Consider the following 18,575-nt stretch of genomic DNA (forward strand, 5'->3'; position numbering starts at 1 on the left):
TGTTGTACTTTCATTTTCATTTAGTTCTAGGAAATCTTTAATTTCTTTATTTCTTCCTTGACCCATTGGTGTTTCAGGTGGGCATTATTCAGTTTCCATGAGATTGTAGGCTTTCTATAATTTTTGTTGTTGTTGAAATCTAACTTTAAGGCATGGTGGTCTGATAAGATACAGGAGGTTATTCCAATGTTTTTGTATCTGTTGAGATTTGCTTTGTGACCAAACATGTGGTCAGTTTTTGAAAAGGTTCTATGGGGTGCTGAGAAGAAGGTATATTCTTTTGTGTTAGGATGGAATGTTCTGTAGATATCTATTAAGTCCATTTGAGTCATAACATCTGTTAGGTCCTTTATTTCTTTATTAAGTTTCAGTCTGGTAGATCTGTCTTTTGGTGAGAGTAGTGTGTTGAAATCTCCCACTACTAATGTGTGGGGTTTGATGTGCGATTTAAACTTTAGTAATGTTTCTTTTATAAATGTGAGTGCCTTTGTATTTGGGGCATAAATGTTCAGAATCAAGACTTCATCTTGGTGGATTTTTCCTGTGATAAATATGTAATGTCCATCCTGATCTCTTTCGGTTGATTTTAGTTTGAAGTCTATTTTATGAGATATTAGGATAGCTACACCAGCTATTTGATTGAAAAGCCTTTTCCCAGCCCTTTACACTGGGGTAGTGTCTGTCTTTGAAATTAAGATGTGTTTCTTGTATGCAGCAGATGGATGGATCCTGTTTTCTTATCCATTCTGTTAGTCTGTGTCTTTTTATAGGTGAGTTGAGACCATTGATATTGATGGATATTAATGACCAGTGATTGTTAATTCCTGTTTGGTTTTTTTTGTGGCAGTGTTGTGTTGTCCTTCTTTGGTGTTTGTTGGTGTGGGATTATCTATTGCCTGAGTTTTCATGGGTGTGTTTAACTCCTTTAGGTTGGATTTTTTCCTTCTAGTGCTTTCTGTAGGGCTGGATTTGTGGATAGGTATTGTTTAAATCTGGTTTTATCATGGAATATTTTGTTTACTCCATCTATGGTGATTGAGAGTTTTGCTGGGTATAATAGTCTGGGTTGGTATCCATGGTCTCTTAGTGTCTGCATAACATTTGTCCAGGACCTTCTAGCTTTCATAGTCTCTATTGAGAAGTCTGGTGTTATTCTGATGGGTCTGCCTTTATATGTTACTTGGTCTTTTTCCTTTGCAGCTCTTTATATTTTTTCTTTGTTCTGTATGTTTAGTGTTTTGATTATTATGTGGCTGGGGACTTTTTTTTTTGGATCCAGCCTATTTGGTGTTCTGTAAGCTTCCTGTATATTCCTAGGTATTTCTTTCTTTAGGTTAGGAAAGTTTTCTTCTATGATTTTGTTGAATATATTTCTGTGCCTTTGAGTTGGTATTCTTCTCCTTCTTCTATCCCTATTATTCTTAGGTTTGGTCTTTTCATGGTGTCCCAAATTTCTTGGAGGTTTTGTGTTACGACTTTTTTGTCTTTAGTGTTTTCTTTGACTGACTAATCTATTTTGTCTATTGTGTCTTCAACATCAGAGATTCTCTGTTCCATCTCTTGCATTCGGTTGGTTATGCTTACTTCTGTAGTTCCTGTTCGTTTAGTCAGGATTTCTATTTCCAGCATTCCCTCAGCTTGTGTTTTCTTTATTGTCTCAATTTCAATTTTCAAATCTTGAATTGTTTCCTTCATCTGTTTAATTACTTTTTCTTGGCTTTGATTTCTTCCAATTTTTTGTTTTTTTTTTTCTTCCATATCTTTAAGGGAGTTTTTCATTTCCTCTTTAAGGGCCTCTATCATCTTCTTAAAGTCATTTTTAGGATTGATTTCTTCTGTTTCTTCTGCCTTGGTATGTACACATCTTGCAGGTTCTGATGTTGTCATATAGGTCTTTATGTTGTTGCCTGTATTTTTGCACTGGCGTCTACACATCTCTTCCTCTGCTCAGTGTAGGCTGTGTCTGAAGGTGCCTCTCTTGTTCTAATTTTTAGGCTTGGTCCACTAGGAGTTCTTGGTTAAATCTGTGGGCTCTATTTCTTTGGGAGCAGCTTAGTCCAACCAGTGTTAGTGGGTTCTGTCTCAGGGAGCAGTTGTTCCCAGTTGGTGCAGGGTGTGCTTATGGTTTCAGTGGTTGTTTGGTTCGTAGGGGTTTTTTGTTTGTTTGTTTTTGTTTTTGGTGGGGGAGCAGGGAAAGGTAGCTGTCTGGTCCCTGGGACTCCGATGGGTAGGGCCTAGGGGCTAGAGACCTGATCTGCCAGTCCTGAGATGGGGGCTTACCTGTTCTCAGTCGGTGAAGTGTATGCTTATGATTCTGGTGATCTGGTTGGTTCGGTGGCTGGGCGGCTCCTTCTCTTGTGTTCTCAGGTCACATTTTGCTCATTTGTCCACTCCTCAGCTGATCTTGTTTCTTCAGACTGCAGACTGTAGGATTCTGAATCCTCTCCTGAATGGATCTCAGCTGAGCAGGTTGTTTAGTAGGGCAATCTCACCAACACCTCCAAGTTGTTGGGTTTTGCAGGATCTGCAGCTGGGCCCTGCGTTGGCCTCAGACAGAGTGTTCGGATCCGTTCTGGTCGTGTCCCATGGAGATGGCTCCTTCCCCGGGTGCTAGGATTAAAGGCATCCCTGTTCCAAGCTCTTAATCTTCTTGTTTTCACTAACTCCTCAGCGGGTAATAGCTCAGTTTCTGGTCTTTATTAGGACCGCGCCACTCTGCCTGCCTCTGAGGCTGCTCTCCCCTCATCATGTATTTAACAGAGTGTTTGGAAGAAAAAACTTGAGGGGGGATTTCATCATCTTATATCACAGTTTCTTAACTCTGAGTCAGGATAGAAAGATATAGAAAATTTGAGGGACATAAGAAGGGAAAAGGAGCTCCTCACGCAGGAATCCAATATATCTTCACACTAATGACCTCTGTGGCTTCCAGCATTCTCATGGCTCACATACAAACGTTCAGATACACATACTATATGTAAAGATTCATATATATCTAAAGAATAGAGTTTGGATAAATACTTGATAACTACAGGTCACTGTCTTCCATGTTGGAGATCTTCCTCAGATGCTTTAGCAATATTTGGCTCTGTTGAGTAGAGGTCTTTGAAATACCCATTTTGAACATACTGAGTTTCACATGCTAATTAGATACACAAGTAGAGACTTTGTGTAAGGCAGTTCTAGTTGTGGTGTTTAAGAGGAAGGTCCAGGAAATTAAGTGAAAGTTTGCTTGTGTTCATATATCTTAGTCAAGTGAACTCAGTTGGATATGACTATGTAAAGAATGTTGGTAGAAAATAGGTTGGATGCATTCCAATGCTGGAATGTGAAGCCTTTACCGGAGTCTTGAATTTGGTTGTCATCAGTAGAGAAACAGTATTTGAAGTGTTGACTTCTCCATGTAGAGCAGTGGTTCTCAACCTTCCTAACACTGCGACCCTTTAATACAGTTCCTCATGTGGTGGTGACCCCCCAACCATAAATTACGTTTGTTGCTACTTCATAACTGTAATCTTACTACTGTTAGGAATCGTAATGTAAATATCTATATTTTCTGATTGCATTAGCTCACCCCTGTGAAAGGGTTGAGTTCACAGGGTTTGAGAACCACTGATCTACAGGAAAAGGATGTGGAGGTGACAATTTTCTACAGTAACTTCAAACTGCTCCCATGAAAAGCCTGCTGGATGTTGTATCTTTAACAGGGACGCAGGCCTCATTCTCCATGAATTCTAAGCAAGCACACAACAACCTGGAGATTTCCAACAAGGGACCTCTTTGCCCTCCCTGAAGGTTCTACTGCCATCTAGTGGGTGGAGGCCAGGTTTGCTGCTAAGCAGCTTGCAGTGCCCATAATAAAAACCAACCTGCCATTTCCCCATCTTGTAGCAGAGCTGTTGTGGAGAAACACTAACATTACCTATGTCACTTTTCTTCTGTTTGTCACCGTTGGAAAAAGAACTCTGAAAGTTGCAATATTTGAGAATGCTAAAGGTTTGTGTGCTAAGTTGCACAAGCACTGCTGTGGAATTTGCCCTGAGGGGTTGTTTTGGCTCTCAACCTTTGTCCCTGTGTTTGTTCCATTCCTGGGGATAATGTGAGTCCTTGAACAAAAATCAATACGAAACAAGAAAGGTAAATGATTTTCTGTGGCTAAAAGCTCAGGACCAGTGTGAGAAGAGCACATGGCATGCGCCTGTGAAAGAAGCTTCAGGTTTTGTTTTTTCCTTATGTGGTTTCATTGTTGCCCAAATGATGGCAAAGATGCTTTGTTTTAATTAGATTTCTCCTTCATGGCCCAGCTGGATCATTTCACAGATGTTCTTTTGAAGTAATGCGCTAGGTGGTCAGACAATATTAGTGAGTTTTTGTCACTTTGGTGACACACGTGAGAGACACCTTCAGTGGAGTGTGCACATCAAATCCTGCCTTGTGCTCCTTTAGCCCTCTAACAAATGTAAAGGTGTTGCTAAGTGTAGTTGAGGTGCTGCTGGACAGTTGATGGCCTCCAGGGGTGGTCCCTGATAGAGTGACCATGCACCAGTACGTAGTCCCACACCCATGCATGTGTGGACAGCACTAATTAGACTCAGTATGACATATGTGTGTATTAATATATATAATATATGATATATATCATATATATAAAATAAGGATGTGCAGTAGGGAATAGGGGCATCTGTCTGGGAGAGGTCGGAGGGGAGGAGTGTGCTGTGAAAATGATTGATGTTGCACGAATCCTAAATGGTCTTATAATGAAAACCTGGAGCCAGATATTAGGTTAAAAGCTGAAAGATCAGAGAAGCAGAGCAAGCCACAGCCACCACCTCTTACCTCACCAACTCCTCAGCCTGACAGAGCCTCTGTAAGAGCGCAAATTCCTGTCTCCTCCTGCCTTATATTCCTTTCTCTGCCAGCCATATCACTTCCTGTCTCACCTTCCTAGTGCTGGGATTGAAGGTGCGTGATCCCAAGGGCTGGAATTAAAGGTGTGTGTCATCACTGCCTGACTCTGTTTCTTTTTTAGACTGGATTAATCTTATGTAGCCCAGTGTGGATGGATCCAGATGGATCTCTGCCTCGGAGTGCTAGAATTAAAGATGTGTGCCACCACTGCCTGACCTCTGAGGCTAACTCTGTGGCTGGCTCTGTCCTCTGATCTCCAGACAAGCTTTATTTCTTAGATGACAAATATCACCACAGATTGAAATACATTATTTGCATGAATAAATTCTATTTTTGTTGTTTTTTTCAAGACATGGTCTCTCTGTGCAATTTTTGCTGTCCTGGAACTCACTCTGTTGACCAGGTGGCCTCGAACTCACAGAGATCCACCTGCCCCTGCCCCTCGAGTGCTGGGATTAAAGGTGTGCGCCACCACCTGGTTTGCATGCATAAATTCTTAAAGAATACATTTTTTAAAATATGCTTTAAAAACATTGGTAAATAGGACTTTGGAATGCAAAGTGAACAGTGCCAACACAACGTCAGCAAGTAATGTCTGTTTATACAAACTTGTTTGAGACATTATTTTCCTTCAACAGCCAATATATAGGAAGATAGAAAGGATAATAGAGAAATGTATAAATAAAACATTTCTACTGAATAAAAACACATGAAAATAAATGTATCTTAAAATCTTAAAAGTAAAATTTAATTTACATATACATTTATTTACACATATATTTACATATGATTTTATTTACATATAAATAACTAGAGTCAGTTGCAACAGGAATCTTCTTCAGTTCTGAAATGAGAGCTATTCAAAACCTACTGAAAGGTATGAATTTTTAAAATAAAATACATGTCTGAATGAATGCTGATTTTGAATATGTGGCTTTGGGAGTATGTGCACTCCCTGCTAAATCCTAAACTTTTGGGTCACTTAGAGAGTAATGCCAGCATCCTCAGTAGGACACATCAGTGCGTTACTTCTTCTCTGGGCTGGGCAGATGGAGGGGTTTTCCTTGGCCCTCCTTGGAAGAGGTAGGTTGTTGATAGAATGTTTCCAGGACCAAGGATGCTGTCACTCAGGTGTTCTCTACAAGGGATCACCTTGTCGGCCTTGTCTAATTCAGACCCATCCTCAGATGGTGTCAGCATGGAAACAAATCTAGGTAGGTGTCCGTCACTAGCAGAAGCAAGTAGACCCTACCAGACACTGTTAAGGTGTGAGTCTCCAGTGTCCCCCCAGACACTGAGATGTTAAAGGCTTTGCCAGCTGGAAGCTTCATGCAGCGATTGACTCCTGAGTGCTCTGACTTATCAATGGGTTACTCCACTGATGGGCTCAGTCTGGTGGCCATCTTGGGAGGTAGTGAAGGTTTAGGAGGTGGGCTCGGTTTCAGAAAGTAAATCATGGAAACATGTCGCTCCCTGCCTGTCCTCCTCTTTCTTCTGTCTGTCATGAGGTGAAGGTGTTCCAGGGCAGGCTACCCGTTGTTATGTGTGCCTCACTATGCCTGGGCCAGAAGCAGTGAGGACAAGTGACAATGGGCTGAGATCCCAGAAACCAGGAGCCCAAATAATTCTTCCTGCCTTTACGTTATTTCACGTATTTGTCCCAAGCACGCTCAACGATACCAGAGCGTCAGAGCAAATGGTCTGCTCTAGAGGAGAAAGTCCAAGGCAACAAGACTCTTGCCGTCCAGCACTGAGCCTTTCTTCACAGGACAGGCTTCCACATTTGATTCTTATTTTGTATTAACCAATTCCTACACAGTACCTCCTGCCTGTGTTCCTGGGCATGAAAGGGTGTTTCTGCTCTGATTTCAGTTGTCTTTGTAGCGATCCCTTTTCCTGGTGTTAATGATTAATACAACCTGATTGATCCCAAAATTCCACGTTCACGGTCCTTCAACGGAAAGCGGCTCCAAGGAGGTCGCACACGCGGTTTTGATGCCGTCTCAAGCCATGGGCTTTTGGGGAATGCTTCTGGTTTTGGTCTTCCTGGAGGGAAGTCGGGGACAGGAACAAACGTAAGTGAAGGAAAGCAAGCATCCCCATTTTATAGTGCGTGCGAGTTGTGGGTGTGATCAGTAGTCATCAGATTGTGTGACTCTGACAGCACCATCTCCTGAGGCACCAAGTGTGTGGGCTCATCTGAGTGAGAAAGTCACGGGAGCACCCAGATCAGTGGGCAGCTAACACACACAGCTCTGTGTTACCACCCGTGTGTGTGTATGTGAATATATATATACATATACACTGGTTTTACTTTTTGCTTTGTATTTGGTGTTTAGTTTCTTTGTGTTTCTTATAATTTTGCTACAATTAAGCCACAGTTACTTGGGGATCAGCTCCTTCTTAAAATTAACTATTTTAATTTTTAAAAAATTCATACAATATATTTTGATCATATTCTTTCACCTTCCCCAATTCCTTCTAGATCCTCCTACCCAACTTCATGTTCTTTTTCTCACATATAAAAACAAACAAAACAGCAGTGGTGTCAGAACTAGGCTCAGAACCTGGGCTCGCATGTTTGGTGTTGAGAAATACTCTGAATTCTTTCTGCAGCGCTGCATTGGCCCTTACTGAAAGGCAGCTAGCTCCTCACTTTTTCATGAACACCATGGGGTCGATCACTTAATGGGTAAACTGTTTGATTCAATAACTACCTACAGAGCACAGAATAGATGACAGGCAGTGAGGGTGTAGCATGCGGAAGAGCAGTTCCATGAGAGATTGCATCAGCAAGGATGGGGGGAGGGCGTAAGGGTGTGTAAGGAGACGTAGAAGTCCAAGGGCAGAAGTGAAGGGTTAAGCCATGCACATACCTGGGTGAAAGCATGCCAGAGTAATGCTCCTGCCTCTCTGCAAGCTTGGGGCCATATCCTCTGCTGCTGGTTAAAGAATATAAAAAGGTGAAATTCTTCACATGGGCACACAATCAGTGAGGACCAAAATGTGTATGAGGAAGGACCGCAGCCAGATTTAAGGGCTTGGACACTGAGTGTACCATGTCTCAACACTCCATCACAGAGACAATGGGAAGAACCACTAGACGCTGAAATTGAGGTAGCCTTTAATTCCTAAGTTTTTGTCACATTTCAAAATTCTTAGTAAGTTTGGTTCAGAACAGTTGTTGAAAGTTTTAAGTCTGGAAACAGACTTAAGTTCTTAATTCTATAACTGTCTAGCCCCATGGCCCTACACAAATGAATAGCAGTTTGCTAGTCTCACAATGGGAGCAACAGTAAAACACCCTGTACCAAATGTTGTAGCAACACAGTGAGTGATGTCTATATGTCTGACAATGCAGTGACATATACATAACATGCTGAGAATGCAGTGACATATACATAACATGCTGAGAATGTCACAGTGACGTCTACATAACATGCTGAGAATGCAGTGATATATACATAACATGCTCAGAATGCAGTGATGTCTACATAACATGCTGAGAATGTAGTGACATATACATAACATGCTGAGAATGTAGTGACATATACATAACATGCTGAGAATGCAGTGATGTCTACATAACATGCTGAGAATGCAGTGACATATACATAACATGCTGAGAATGCAGTGACATCTACATAACATGCTGAGAATGCACAGTGATGTCTACATAACATGCTTAGAATAGGGTCTGCTCATACAAAAGTCAGTAAATGAATCTTATTACCCATTCTCATTTCCTGTGTCCCTGCTAAGAATATACATCCAATGAGTAGATTTACAAATTTCTCAATTGATCTATAAATGAACCCAAATTACTTGGATAGGAGAAATGCCAGTTTTGGAAAAGGTCTTAATTGTTGACTAACTTTATTGTTACAAAAGACTTGCTGGTTGGTGAAACTCATAACTTAAGTTTAAGTTAGAATTTAAAATATAACAATATAACTGAAAGTATTATAATATCGGTAGGTGCCTGCAATAATTCTCAGGTTAGGTGGTGTGTATGTACCCATGTCTGTTGGCAGTGGTGCACACCTTTAATCCCAGCACTTGGGAGACAGAGGCAGGCAGATGTCTGTGAGTTCGAGGCCAGCCTGGTCTACAGAGTGAGTTCTAGGACAGCCAGGGCTACACAGAGAAACACTATCTCTAAAAACTGGGAGAGAGAGAGAGAGAGAGAGAGAGAGAGAGAGAGAGAGAGAGAGAGAGAGAGAGTCAGTCAAGGCCTTTGGGGTTAATGCATAATTCTCTTCTTTGTAGTAGATACCCAGTTCTATTAAAGTTAGATAGTCTTGTGATGTATTATTATTGTTGTATTTGTAAGTTTCCACTTAATAAAATGATGAAGAAAACCATGAATTTTAAAATTTGTGTTTCAAAACCAGATGTTGCTGGGCAAGTTGTTGCACACCTTTAATCTCAGTACTTGGGAGGCAGAGGCAGGAGGATCTCTGAGTTAGAGGCCAGCCTGGTCTACTATACAGAGAAGCCTGTCTGGAAAAAAAAACCAAAACAACAAAACAAAAACAAACAAACAAACAAACAAGTATTCCAAAGCTTGCCTTCAATTCTGGTTTTGTATAAACTCCATCCAAAACAAAACTGAAGAGTCTATGATTGTAGACTTGTAACCTTGACCCTAATTATAAACATAGAAACTGGAGTACTCTGAGTCTGACCTCATTCACTTATAAACATGTGGCCTTGAGCAAATTACTTTGGCTCACATGTAACATAAGAATAATAGCTGGGACATCCCTGACTTTCTGTGGGGGGGGGGGTGAATGAGCTCTGTACATTCCTCCCAGAGCCTGGGACTGGAACGACTCAGTCCTGTGATGATTGTCGGACAAGGCAGCCCTGCCACCGCAGCTTAGCTCAAGCTGGACACTAGATATTCGTCTGGTTCACTGTGTGGTGGATGTATCTTTACCCGCCGATGTCACACATTTCTAAGATCACTTTCTTTCAACTACTTCACTGAGTGTTATTATTTCTTAAGTAGTCGCCTGCTGGTGTTTTATAGGCATGTTCTTATTTAGCACACCACAGAAAAAGGGGACAAAAGGTTAGTGGTTTTACCTCACTCAGCCATCGGAAGACAGGGCTGCCATTCAGTGACTAGTGCCTGTTGATGTTTTAATTCCCTGGGGGAAAAAACCCCACTTCTTGTTCTAGTCAACCTTGGGGTTTGTGTTTTTATTTTTACATTAGCATAGAAAATGTTGACGCCATTATGGCCATCTTTAGTCCTCTGCAGGTAGAATAGGCCAGAGACCCACCATTAATTACCTTTTTAACTGCAAACCAAATTCCATGCTTTGTTTTTCAGGACTTAACTTCAAGTTACTTCTTGGAAACTATGCTGAATTTGTCATAGATCACAAAAATTAAAGTATAGTAGAAAACATGACTATTAGAAAATACGTCTCCACTGAGATGAACATGAACCAAAGTACAATGTGTCCCCAAAGCTACTGTCCCCAAACCTACTGTCGTGTCTTTTCCTGTTTCAGCAGATTCATCATTTCAGCACCAGTGGTCTTTCACGTCGGAGTGTCGGAAAACATCACAGTCCGAGCCCCCGGCCACACTGATGCCTTTGACGTGACCATCTCTGTAAAAAGCTACCCTGATGAAAACGTCTGTTACTCTTCGGGCTCTGTTAATTTATCACCAGAAAATAAATTCCAAAACTCTACAATCTTAACAGTATGTATTTGTCTTTTTAAAATGTATATGCCGAATATTTTTGGTAAAATATATATAGTTTTGAACACTGATAGCAGAAACTGAATCACTTGTATCAGTCTACCATTATATAAATTATTAGATGATTATCATTAACTGATAATCTGAGTTTAACAAAATTCTTTTTCAAAGGATTTATTTTTTATTTATGGGATGAGCCTGTGTGAGTTTACGTGTGTGTATGTTCAGGTGTCCAAGAAGGCCAGAGGGTGTCAGGTCCCCTGGAACTGGAGGTGGTGAGCTGCCAAAGGGGTGCTGGGAACAGAACTCCCGGACCTCTACAAGAGCAGCAAGTGCCCTACCCACTGAGCAATCTCTTAAGCCCTTGAGTTGAACAATATTCTAAACAGACATTGTGTTTGCTTTTTGAGCAATGCATGTAAATATTAACATTTTTTATTGGAAAATAAAATTATACCAGTATGGAAACATTTGGAGATGAGTTAGAAATAATTTTGTATTTGTATTTGTATTTGTAATAATGTATAATGAAATTATACATTAAAAACAGCAAAGAAACAAAAACACGCATGCTTTTAACATTTGTCTATGAGAATTATCATTAAAAACAGTAGAGAAACATAAATGTGCATGCTTTTAACATTTGTCCAGACTCCAGTAGGCTGTGGTTATACGCACTGTCCCAAACTGATAAAATGGTTGTTTTCATTTTTTTTCTTTCAAAATCTATGACTCCCACCTTACTCCCAGAGGAGATGGTGCATGAGGGTGGAGCCAGGGTCTTCTGTTAGACCAGAACTCTACCACTGAGTTACAGCTACAGCTGCAGCCCCAGGGAAATGATTGGTTACCACAGTGGACAACTGTCACGGATAATCAGCAGAAGAAACAGCAAGCTTAAATAAATGCCCTTTTCTTGGAAAAGGGCTTGCAGCCCATCTTACTAAAATTCTGATCACAGAAAACCAGAAAATTGAGAGAACCTCAGCCCTAGCTGAGGGAACCCATTCCCCATGCTGGGTTGCCTGGCCCAGCCTTCATGCAGAGGGAAGAGCTTGGTCCTGCCTCAGCTTCATGGGTCATGCCTGGTTGATACCCATGGGAGGCCTGCCCCTTTCTCAAGGGAGGAGTGGATGTGGGGGAGGGGGTAGATGGCAGATGGGGAGAGGGAGCAGGAAGAGAGAAGGGAGGAGAAATTTTGGTAGGTATGTAGAATAAATGAAAAAATTTAATAAAAAATACTAAAAGGAGGAGGAGGAAGAGAAGAAGAAGAAAAAGAAGGAGGAGGAGGAGGAGGAGGAGGAGGAGGAGGAGGAGGAGGAGAAGAGTGTCTGTGGCTCCATAGAAACAAATGTTTCTCTACAATGAGAAATATATAGGGAAAAGTAAAAATGAAAATGTTACAAAGGACCCAAAGTTAGGATTCTATGGGTTTTCTAATATTTTTAAGTTTTTATTTTGATTTTAAAATCTTTATGTGTGTTTGCGTGTGTGTTTTATGTGCACCATATACATGGCAGGCCATCAGATGCTAGAAGGACTAGCCAGAGTCCCTGGAAACTGTAGTTACAGGCGAGCTGCATGATTTGGGGGCTGGAAATAAAACCCAGGTCCTACCCAGGTCCTCAAGCACTGAGGCATCACTCCAGTCCCTGTTTTAGTGTTTAAATATCTAAAAACCATAGATGTAAGATTTCTGCTTAATTCAAGTATATAGATAGATGATAGATAGACAGACAGATAGATGTTTGAAATATATATATATATATATATATATATATATATATAATGTTGTAAATGATTTTTATGGCATTGTAAGCAACAAAATGTCAATGCTTTGACTCTTCCATATCTTTTATTCTTTAAAAGCAATAGTAATATATACTATTACTCATATTTGAGACACACTGCTTGGAATAAATTCTAACCAGACATAGGCATTGTTTCATTAATGCTCTTAAGAATAAATGCTTTGATCTCTGTAAAAGAAAGTTTCCCAATTACTAGGTTTATGAAAATATAAAGTTCATTTCCCCAAACTATTACTTTCTCTGGCCACTTTATTATGAGGCATGGTAGCCACTAGCCACATTTGCCTTTAAATTCAAATCAATTAAATGCAACTGATATAATACTTCAGTTCCTCACTGGCACTAGCCATGTTATAAGTGCTAGAGTAGCCGTGTTTGGACAGCATAGTTACAGGACATGTCCTTCATCACAGGAAATCCCACTGAACCATGCTTAGATGGTCAACTGAGGAAGCTGAGGAGCATGGAGGAATCAACATTGACACACATAGACTTAATTTTATGTTACACTATAAAATATCTTTTTGTGCCAGACAGCAGTGGCACACGCCTTTAATCCCAGCACTTGGGAGGCAGAGCCAGGCGGATCTCTGTGAGTTCGAGGCCAGCCTGGTCTACAGAGTGAGATCCAGGACAGGCACCAAAACTACACAGAGAAAACTTGTCTCGAAAAACCAAATACATACATTTGTCAATTAAATGTTTTGTCACAGTCTTGTCTTTGAGATCACTATCAAATCTTCTTTAAAATTGTATTTTATACTATTAATGAATCCTCTTTGTAGTCATTTATTTATTTTTTGTTTTCAATACATCCCAACTGCAGTGTCCCCTCTCTTCACTCCTCCCATTTCCCCATCACCACCACAACCTCCCTTCTCTCCCAGATCCACTTCTCCTCTGTAGCACTAATCTTAAAAGGTCTTATTAATAAAAACAAGCCCGGGAGCCAGGTATTGGGGTGAATTCCGAAAGCAGAAAAAGCCACAGCTAACCTCACCGCAACAACTTCTCAGCTGATCCTGTTTCCTCAGACTGGAAGCCTCTGGGTGCTCATCTGAATGGATTTAAGCTGCTGCAAAAAGCTTAAAAGCTTAAAAGCCTAAAAGCCTAAAAGGCGTCTAGTTCCTGGTCCTCACACCTTATATACCTTTCTGCTTCCTGCCATCACTTTCTGGGATTAAAGGCATGTGTCACCATCCCTGGCTGTTTCCAGTATGGCCTTGAACTCACAGAGATCTGGATGGGTCTCTGCCTCTGGAATGCTAGGATTAAAGGCATGTGCTACCACTTCCCAACCTCTATGTGTTTAATCTAGTGGCTGTTCTGTTCTCTGACCTCCAGATAAGTTTATTGGGGTGCACAATATATCAACCACATTACTCCATCTCTCTTCAGAAAAGAGCAGACCTCCCAGGAATATCCACCAAACATGCCATAGCAAGACTGAGTAAGACTGGGCACAAACCCTAGTATCAAGGCTGGGCGAGATACCCCTACACCCACTGTCAGGAGTCCCACAAAAACATCAAGCTAACAACTATGATAGAAGCTGTAGTTTGTTTTTTGAAAGCAGAGAAAGAACTCAAAGACATCTATAATGCATCTCAGTGCAGAAAATCTATAGATTTTTACTGTTTTCAAATTTTTATAATAATCCCGTAGCAGTTGATTTCAGTGATGAACTTTACCCCCATGTTTCCAAACCCTATATTTTCACAGAAATACCCTTTCCTTTGATTATCTGCATCAATATATTAAATCCCCATATCATTGAATATAAAGGTGATGATTGTGATCACACTCACAAATCGAAATGCATGTATCTATGCTGTGTGCACAGAAGCGTGTGGTGCAATGTCAAGTGTCCAAGCCATTGGCCAGGATTATGTACGGAAGAATGGAGAACACAATTCATCCAGAAGCCAATACAGTAAAGGTTTCAAAGAAATTTCTATAATAGTAGTTCTCTAAAATATGTCTGAAATTTAGGAAACATGGCACCAAAAAGATTTTCAACTGCTTAATGATAAAACTGTGATATGATATGAGACTATGAAGGGATTTTGGCACAACTGATTTATTGTTTTTGTTCCTGCAGTGGTTTTAGTTAATTTGGTTGGTTGATTATGTTTATGGGACAGAGTCTCACCACGTAGTCCTGGGTAGACTTGAAAACAAGATCCTCCTGCCTCACTTCTGAAGTGCTATACTGTACTATTATCATTATTATTATTATTATTATTATTAATTGTTGTTTCAAGACAAGGCTTGGAAAGGAACAACCTAGAGAGGGTGAGGGTGTTGCCACCTGTTTAGACAGAGAGTCATTGCCAGGACCATTGATTTAAGTCCAACAAGACAATCTGGTATACGAGACGGTAATCTCTGCCTCTAAGAATATTCTAATAGCTTTGTCTGACCTGGAACTAGCTATGTAGACCAGGATGGCCTTGAACTCACAGAGATCTGTCTTCCTCTGACTCCCAAATGTTTGCGTTAAAGGCATGCACCACTACAACTGGCTCATAATCATTTTTTAAAATTCCATGTGTATGGGTATTTTGCCTGCTTTCATATTTGGGTACCGTTGTGTGCAATAACCACAGAGAACAGATGAGGGTGTAGGATCACTGGAACTGGAGTCAGGGAAGGTGTGAGCTGCCAGGTGGGTGCTGGGAACTGAACCTTTGTCCTCTGGAAGGTCTACCAATGTTCTTAACTGCAGAGCCACCTCTCCAGTCCAGTGTACCTCTTTTAAAATGTTGCAATACACAAGCTCAATTTTGGTCTTAATGAGGTTACAGTGTTTTTTCTTCACAAGGTCAGCAAGCTTTCCTACTTTACACTCACACTTTCCTATCGTGGTGTTTGTTTCTTGTTTTACAGATTCAGGCCCAACAGTTGTCTGAAGGACAAAGCTCGTTTTCATTTGTGTATTTGGAAGTTGTGTCAAAGCATTTTTCAAAATCAGAAAAGAAGCCGATCGTCTATGACAAGGGCTCTCTCTTCATTCACACTGACAAGCCTGTGTACACTCCACAGCAGCCCGGTAGAGTATCTGATTCCTCTTTCAGGGGAGAATTGACATAAATATGTGGAACTTTTAACATCTGAAATTGAGCGGAGACCTGTTTCTACTTTACTCAAGAGAAACTCAAATCCTAACGACTTTTATACTCTCAAATAGCATTTTCATTTTTAATTTATAAAGAAAGTGCTAAATAAATAACATAACCAATGATTACTTTATCTTCTCTGCTAGAGAATACTCATCAAAAATACAGAAGATATAATTGCAAATATGATTTTGGCACTGAGAAATGATTTATCTTAAAACACTGTTTGTAGAACATTCTTGGATTCAGTAGCTAGTCCTCAAGTTGGAAAAAGAAATCCAAATGAAGAGGATTAGATGTCTATCAGAGTTAAGAAAGATGTCTGTACATCATAGGGATGCCTAGATGCTGACTGTCTAAGGTCAGCCACCTAAGAAAGTGTCTGTTAAGCATAGTTTCTTTTTTTTTAAAGATTTGTTTATTTTTATGCTATGTGCATTGGTCTTTTGCCTGCATATATGTCTGTGTGAGGGTGTCAGATCCCCTGGAACTGGAGTTACAGACATTTGTTAACTGCCATGTGGGTGCTGGGAATTGAACCCAGGTCCTCTGGAAGAACAGCCAGTGCTCTTAACCACTGAGCCATCTCTCCAGCCTAAGCATGTTTTCAAACTTACACTTTTACTGTTGAGGGAGTGGCAGGAAAGACACTGTGATTGAGAAAAGACATAGAAAAATGTCAACATTGCTTGTAAAACCTTATGTCTTCACCTGACACTTGCCATCTCTGTTCAATTAGAGATGGATTATGCAAGATGTGCATGTGTTGGGAGGAAGCTGGGATGTTTTATTCATGGCACTTAGGGGGAAGGGCCAGCAGAGACAGGCAGAACTGTTTTGTTTTTTAACCTTGTGCACAGCAGAAACCTTCTAGTTTTGGTGGACCCTGGTGATGTCCATAGTGAGGTGCAACAGGGCCATGATAATCTTAACATTCAGCAAGAGCACTTGTTCCATTGGCTTGGAAAAGAAAGACCTGGTGAGGATGTGCCACCAGCTTAGACAGAGTCATTGCCAGAAATGACTGATCTGACTCCAACAAGACGATGTGGTATGCAAGATGGTAACCTCTGCCCATAAGAACATTCTAAAGTTCTTTATTCTATTGATGTAATTAATGTGAAGATACTTGAAGGATTATTAGCAAAAGCATCTTTGAATAAAGACTTAAGTCTCCAAGGTTCTAGGATAAAGGACCTTAGACTATTGTCCAGAGTCCTTCAGTTTTATGCAGCCTGTGTCCCACCCTCTTCCTCAGCCCCCTTATCTACTATGCCCTCTCACTGTGGACTCATCATACTGACCTCAGTTCAGTTGCTCTTCCCGCCGTTTTCATCCACATGGAGGTGGGTACAATGTGCTGTTACCTATGCATAGTACATTTTTAACCTCTCCTTTCCTCAGTAACTGCTGCTGGTGCCCTCTGTTTACATGAATCCCTCACAGGACCCTGCCATTACAGCTTGCCCTGCCACCCCACTCACATTTCCACACTCTCTCTCTCTGTCTCCTCTCCCTCTGTCAGTGCTAGGGATAAAAACCCGGGGCCTCCTGCATCCTGGGCAAGTGCTCCATCACTGAGACACATCCTCAACCTCTCTTTTGTACTCTCAAAAGGCAAAGGAGTGTGCTTTGCAGCACCCTGTGCTCCTGGAAATTTACATAACTGTACTTCTCCTCTCCTACAGAACATTAGAAGACATCCACATCTGACCTATTTCACAACTCTTATTTCATTGTCTAGCACAAAGAAAGCATTTCAATTAAGTCGTGGCTTCAATATACAGATTTTACTGATCTTGCCTCTGATATACTAAGATTAATATTCTAAGTTAACTAAAAATTAGGTTAAAAACTATGCAAATAATAATCACTGAAATGTAAACATTTGTTACTTCTATGCTGAGTCATGTGGAGACTGCTTTTTCATATCTGTGGGTGTCACTGTAAAGCAACACTAATTTTTCTGTTTACTAATGGGGTTTAATGGCCAAGCTAACTCTAGAACAGGGAAGGAAAAGCATCAAGACAGCTTTGAACTTCAGAACTTGTGATCTTAGCTTTTGCCACATGCTGCTAACAGTTGCTTCTTGACAACTGGACAGGGAAGGCAGGTTTGTCCATAGACCGGAGGGAGTCATGAGGTGGATGACAGCATGGAAGGAAGGAGAGCACAGAATGCGGGCGACTTGCTGACCATACTGGATTTACCTTGTTACCTTGGTAACACGGGTTCTAACGGACTTCTTCGTAGCACTTACACAGCACTGGCCAAGAGTCAAAATGGTGTTGGGCTTACAGCACTATCCTAATTTTCGTGTGTAGACCAAGACTTGGCTATGAAAGGAAGAAAATGTGTCACTGTGGTCCTGCTGCATAAGTTCTGTCTGTATGTTCAGTTAAGAAGCAGACAGTGCAGCTCAGGCAACCACAGTTCTGAGACATCCTCACAGATGTGAAGACATCCTGCTCCTCTGCATCTTCCAATCTTCCCGCTGTCCGTTCATACCGTGCCCTGATCTTAGGAGTGGGGTTGTGTTTTAGCTGTACCGTTCCGTGCTGGGCACCCCATGGTCACGTACTCTCTGCATTTTGAGTTGTTGTGAATCTCTGGAGTCGACATACCAACCCAGATGGAGGGAATCATACCCAGATAAAGAGCTATATGCGTGGTCGCTGAGAGAGGGGAGTTGGTTTTATCCAGCGATGAGCCCCCACAGCTGATCCAGTCCTGAGTAGTCAACCTAAACACATGCACATAGGAGCAACACTAAATGAATGTGTGCATATGTGTGCGTGTGTGTGAACATAACAATAATAGGGATGCAATTATAGTACTTACGCATGTAATTCTAAAAACAAAAGTTAAGTTAAAAAGTACTGAAACAAAGACAAGGAAGACATTTTAAGGGATCAAATTCAACTTGTAGAGATTAAAACCTACAATGGCAGAGATGAAAATACATCAAATGTTCCACTAATTTTTTTTTCCGTGAATTATTACTTTTTTTTTTTT

The 18,575-nt window shown here is 40.9% G+C and overlaps 1 protein-coding gene across 2 annotated transcripts; it reads left to right on the plus strand.

The window, feature by feature from the left end:
• Positions 1 to 6,903: 6,903 nt before the first annotated feature.
• On the plus strand, positions 6,904 to 15,533 carry LOC128101476 (complement C5-like). Of its 2 annotated transcripts, none has more exons than XM_052724610.1 (3): positions 6,904 to 6,983; positions 10,434 to 10,629; positions 15,330 to 15,533. In XM_052724610.1, exons 1-3 carry the CDS (start codon positions 6,904 to 6,906, stop codon positions 15,531 to 15,533), a joined length of 480 nt encoding a protein of 159 aa, XP_052580570.1. The 2 variants fall into 2 exon arrangements, with proteins under 2 accessions (XP_052580570.1, XP_052580572.1); XM_052724612.1 differs by having other exon boundaries at positions 10,437 to 10,629.
• Positions 15,534 to 18,575: the final 3,042 nt, after the last annotated feature.

The sequence above is a fragment of the Peromyscus californicus genome, unplaced genomic scaffold, assembly GCF_007827085.1.
Source record: "Peromyscus californicus insignis strain IS unplaced genomic scaffold, ASM782708v3 Scaffold_7__1_contigs__length_154581171, whole genome shotgun sequence".
In the NCBI taxonomy this organism is placed as follows: Eukaryota; Metazoa; Chordata; class Mammalia; order Rodentia; family Cricetidae; genus Peromyscus; species Peromyscus californicus.

Bases quoted from the DNA above. Each gene is read 5' to 3' on its own strand.
- LOC128101476 (XM_052724610.1), top strand. From the start codon at position 6,904: ATGCCGTCTCAAGCCATGGGCTTTTGGGGAATGCTTCTGGTTTTGGTC. The intron at 6,984-10,433 runs GTAAGTGAAGGA...TTCCTGTTTCAG, and splicing joins AGTCGGGGACAGGAACAAAC to CAGATTCATCATTTCAGCAC. The intron at 10,630-15,329 runs GTATGTATTTGT...CTTGTTTTACAG, and splicing joins AAAACTCTACAATCTTAACA to ATTCAGGCCCAACAGTTGTC.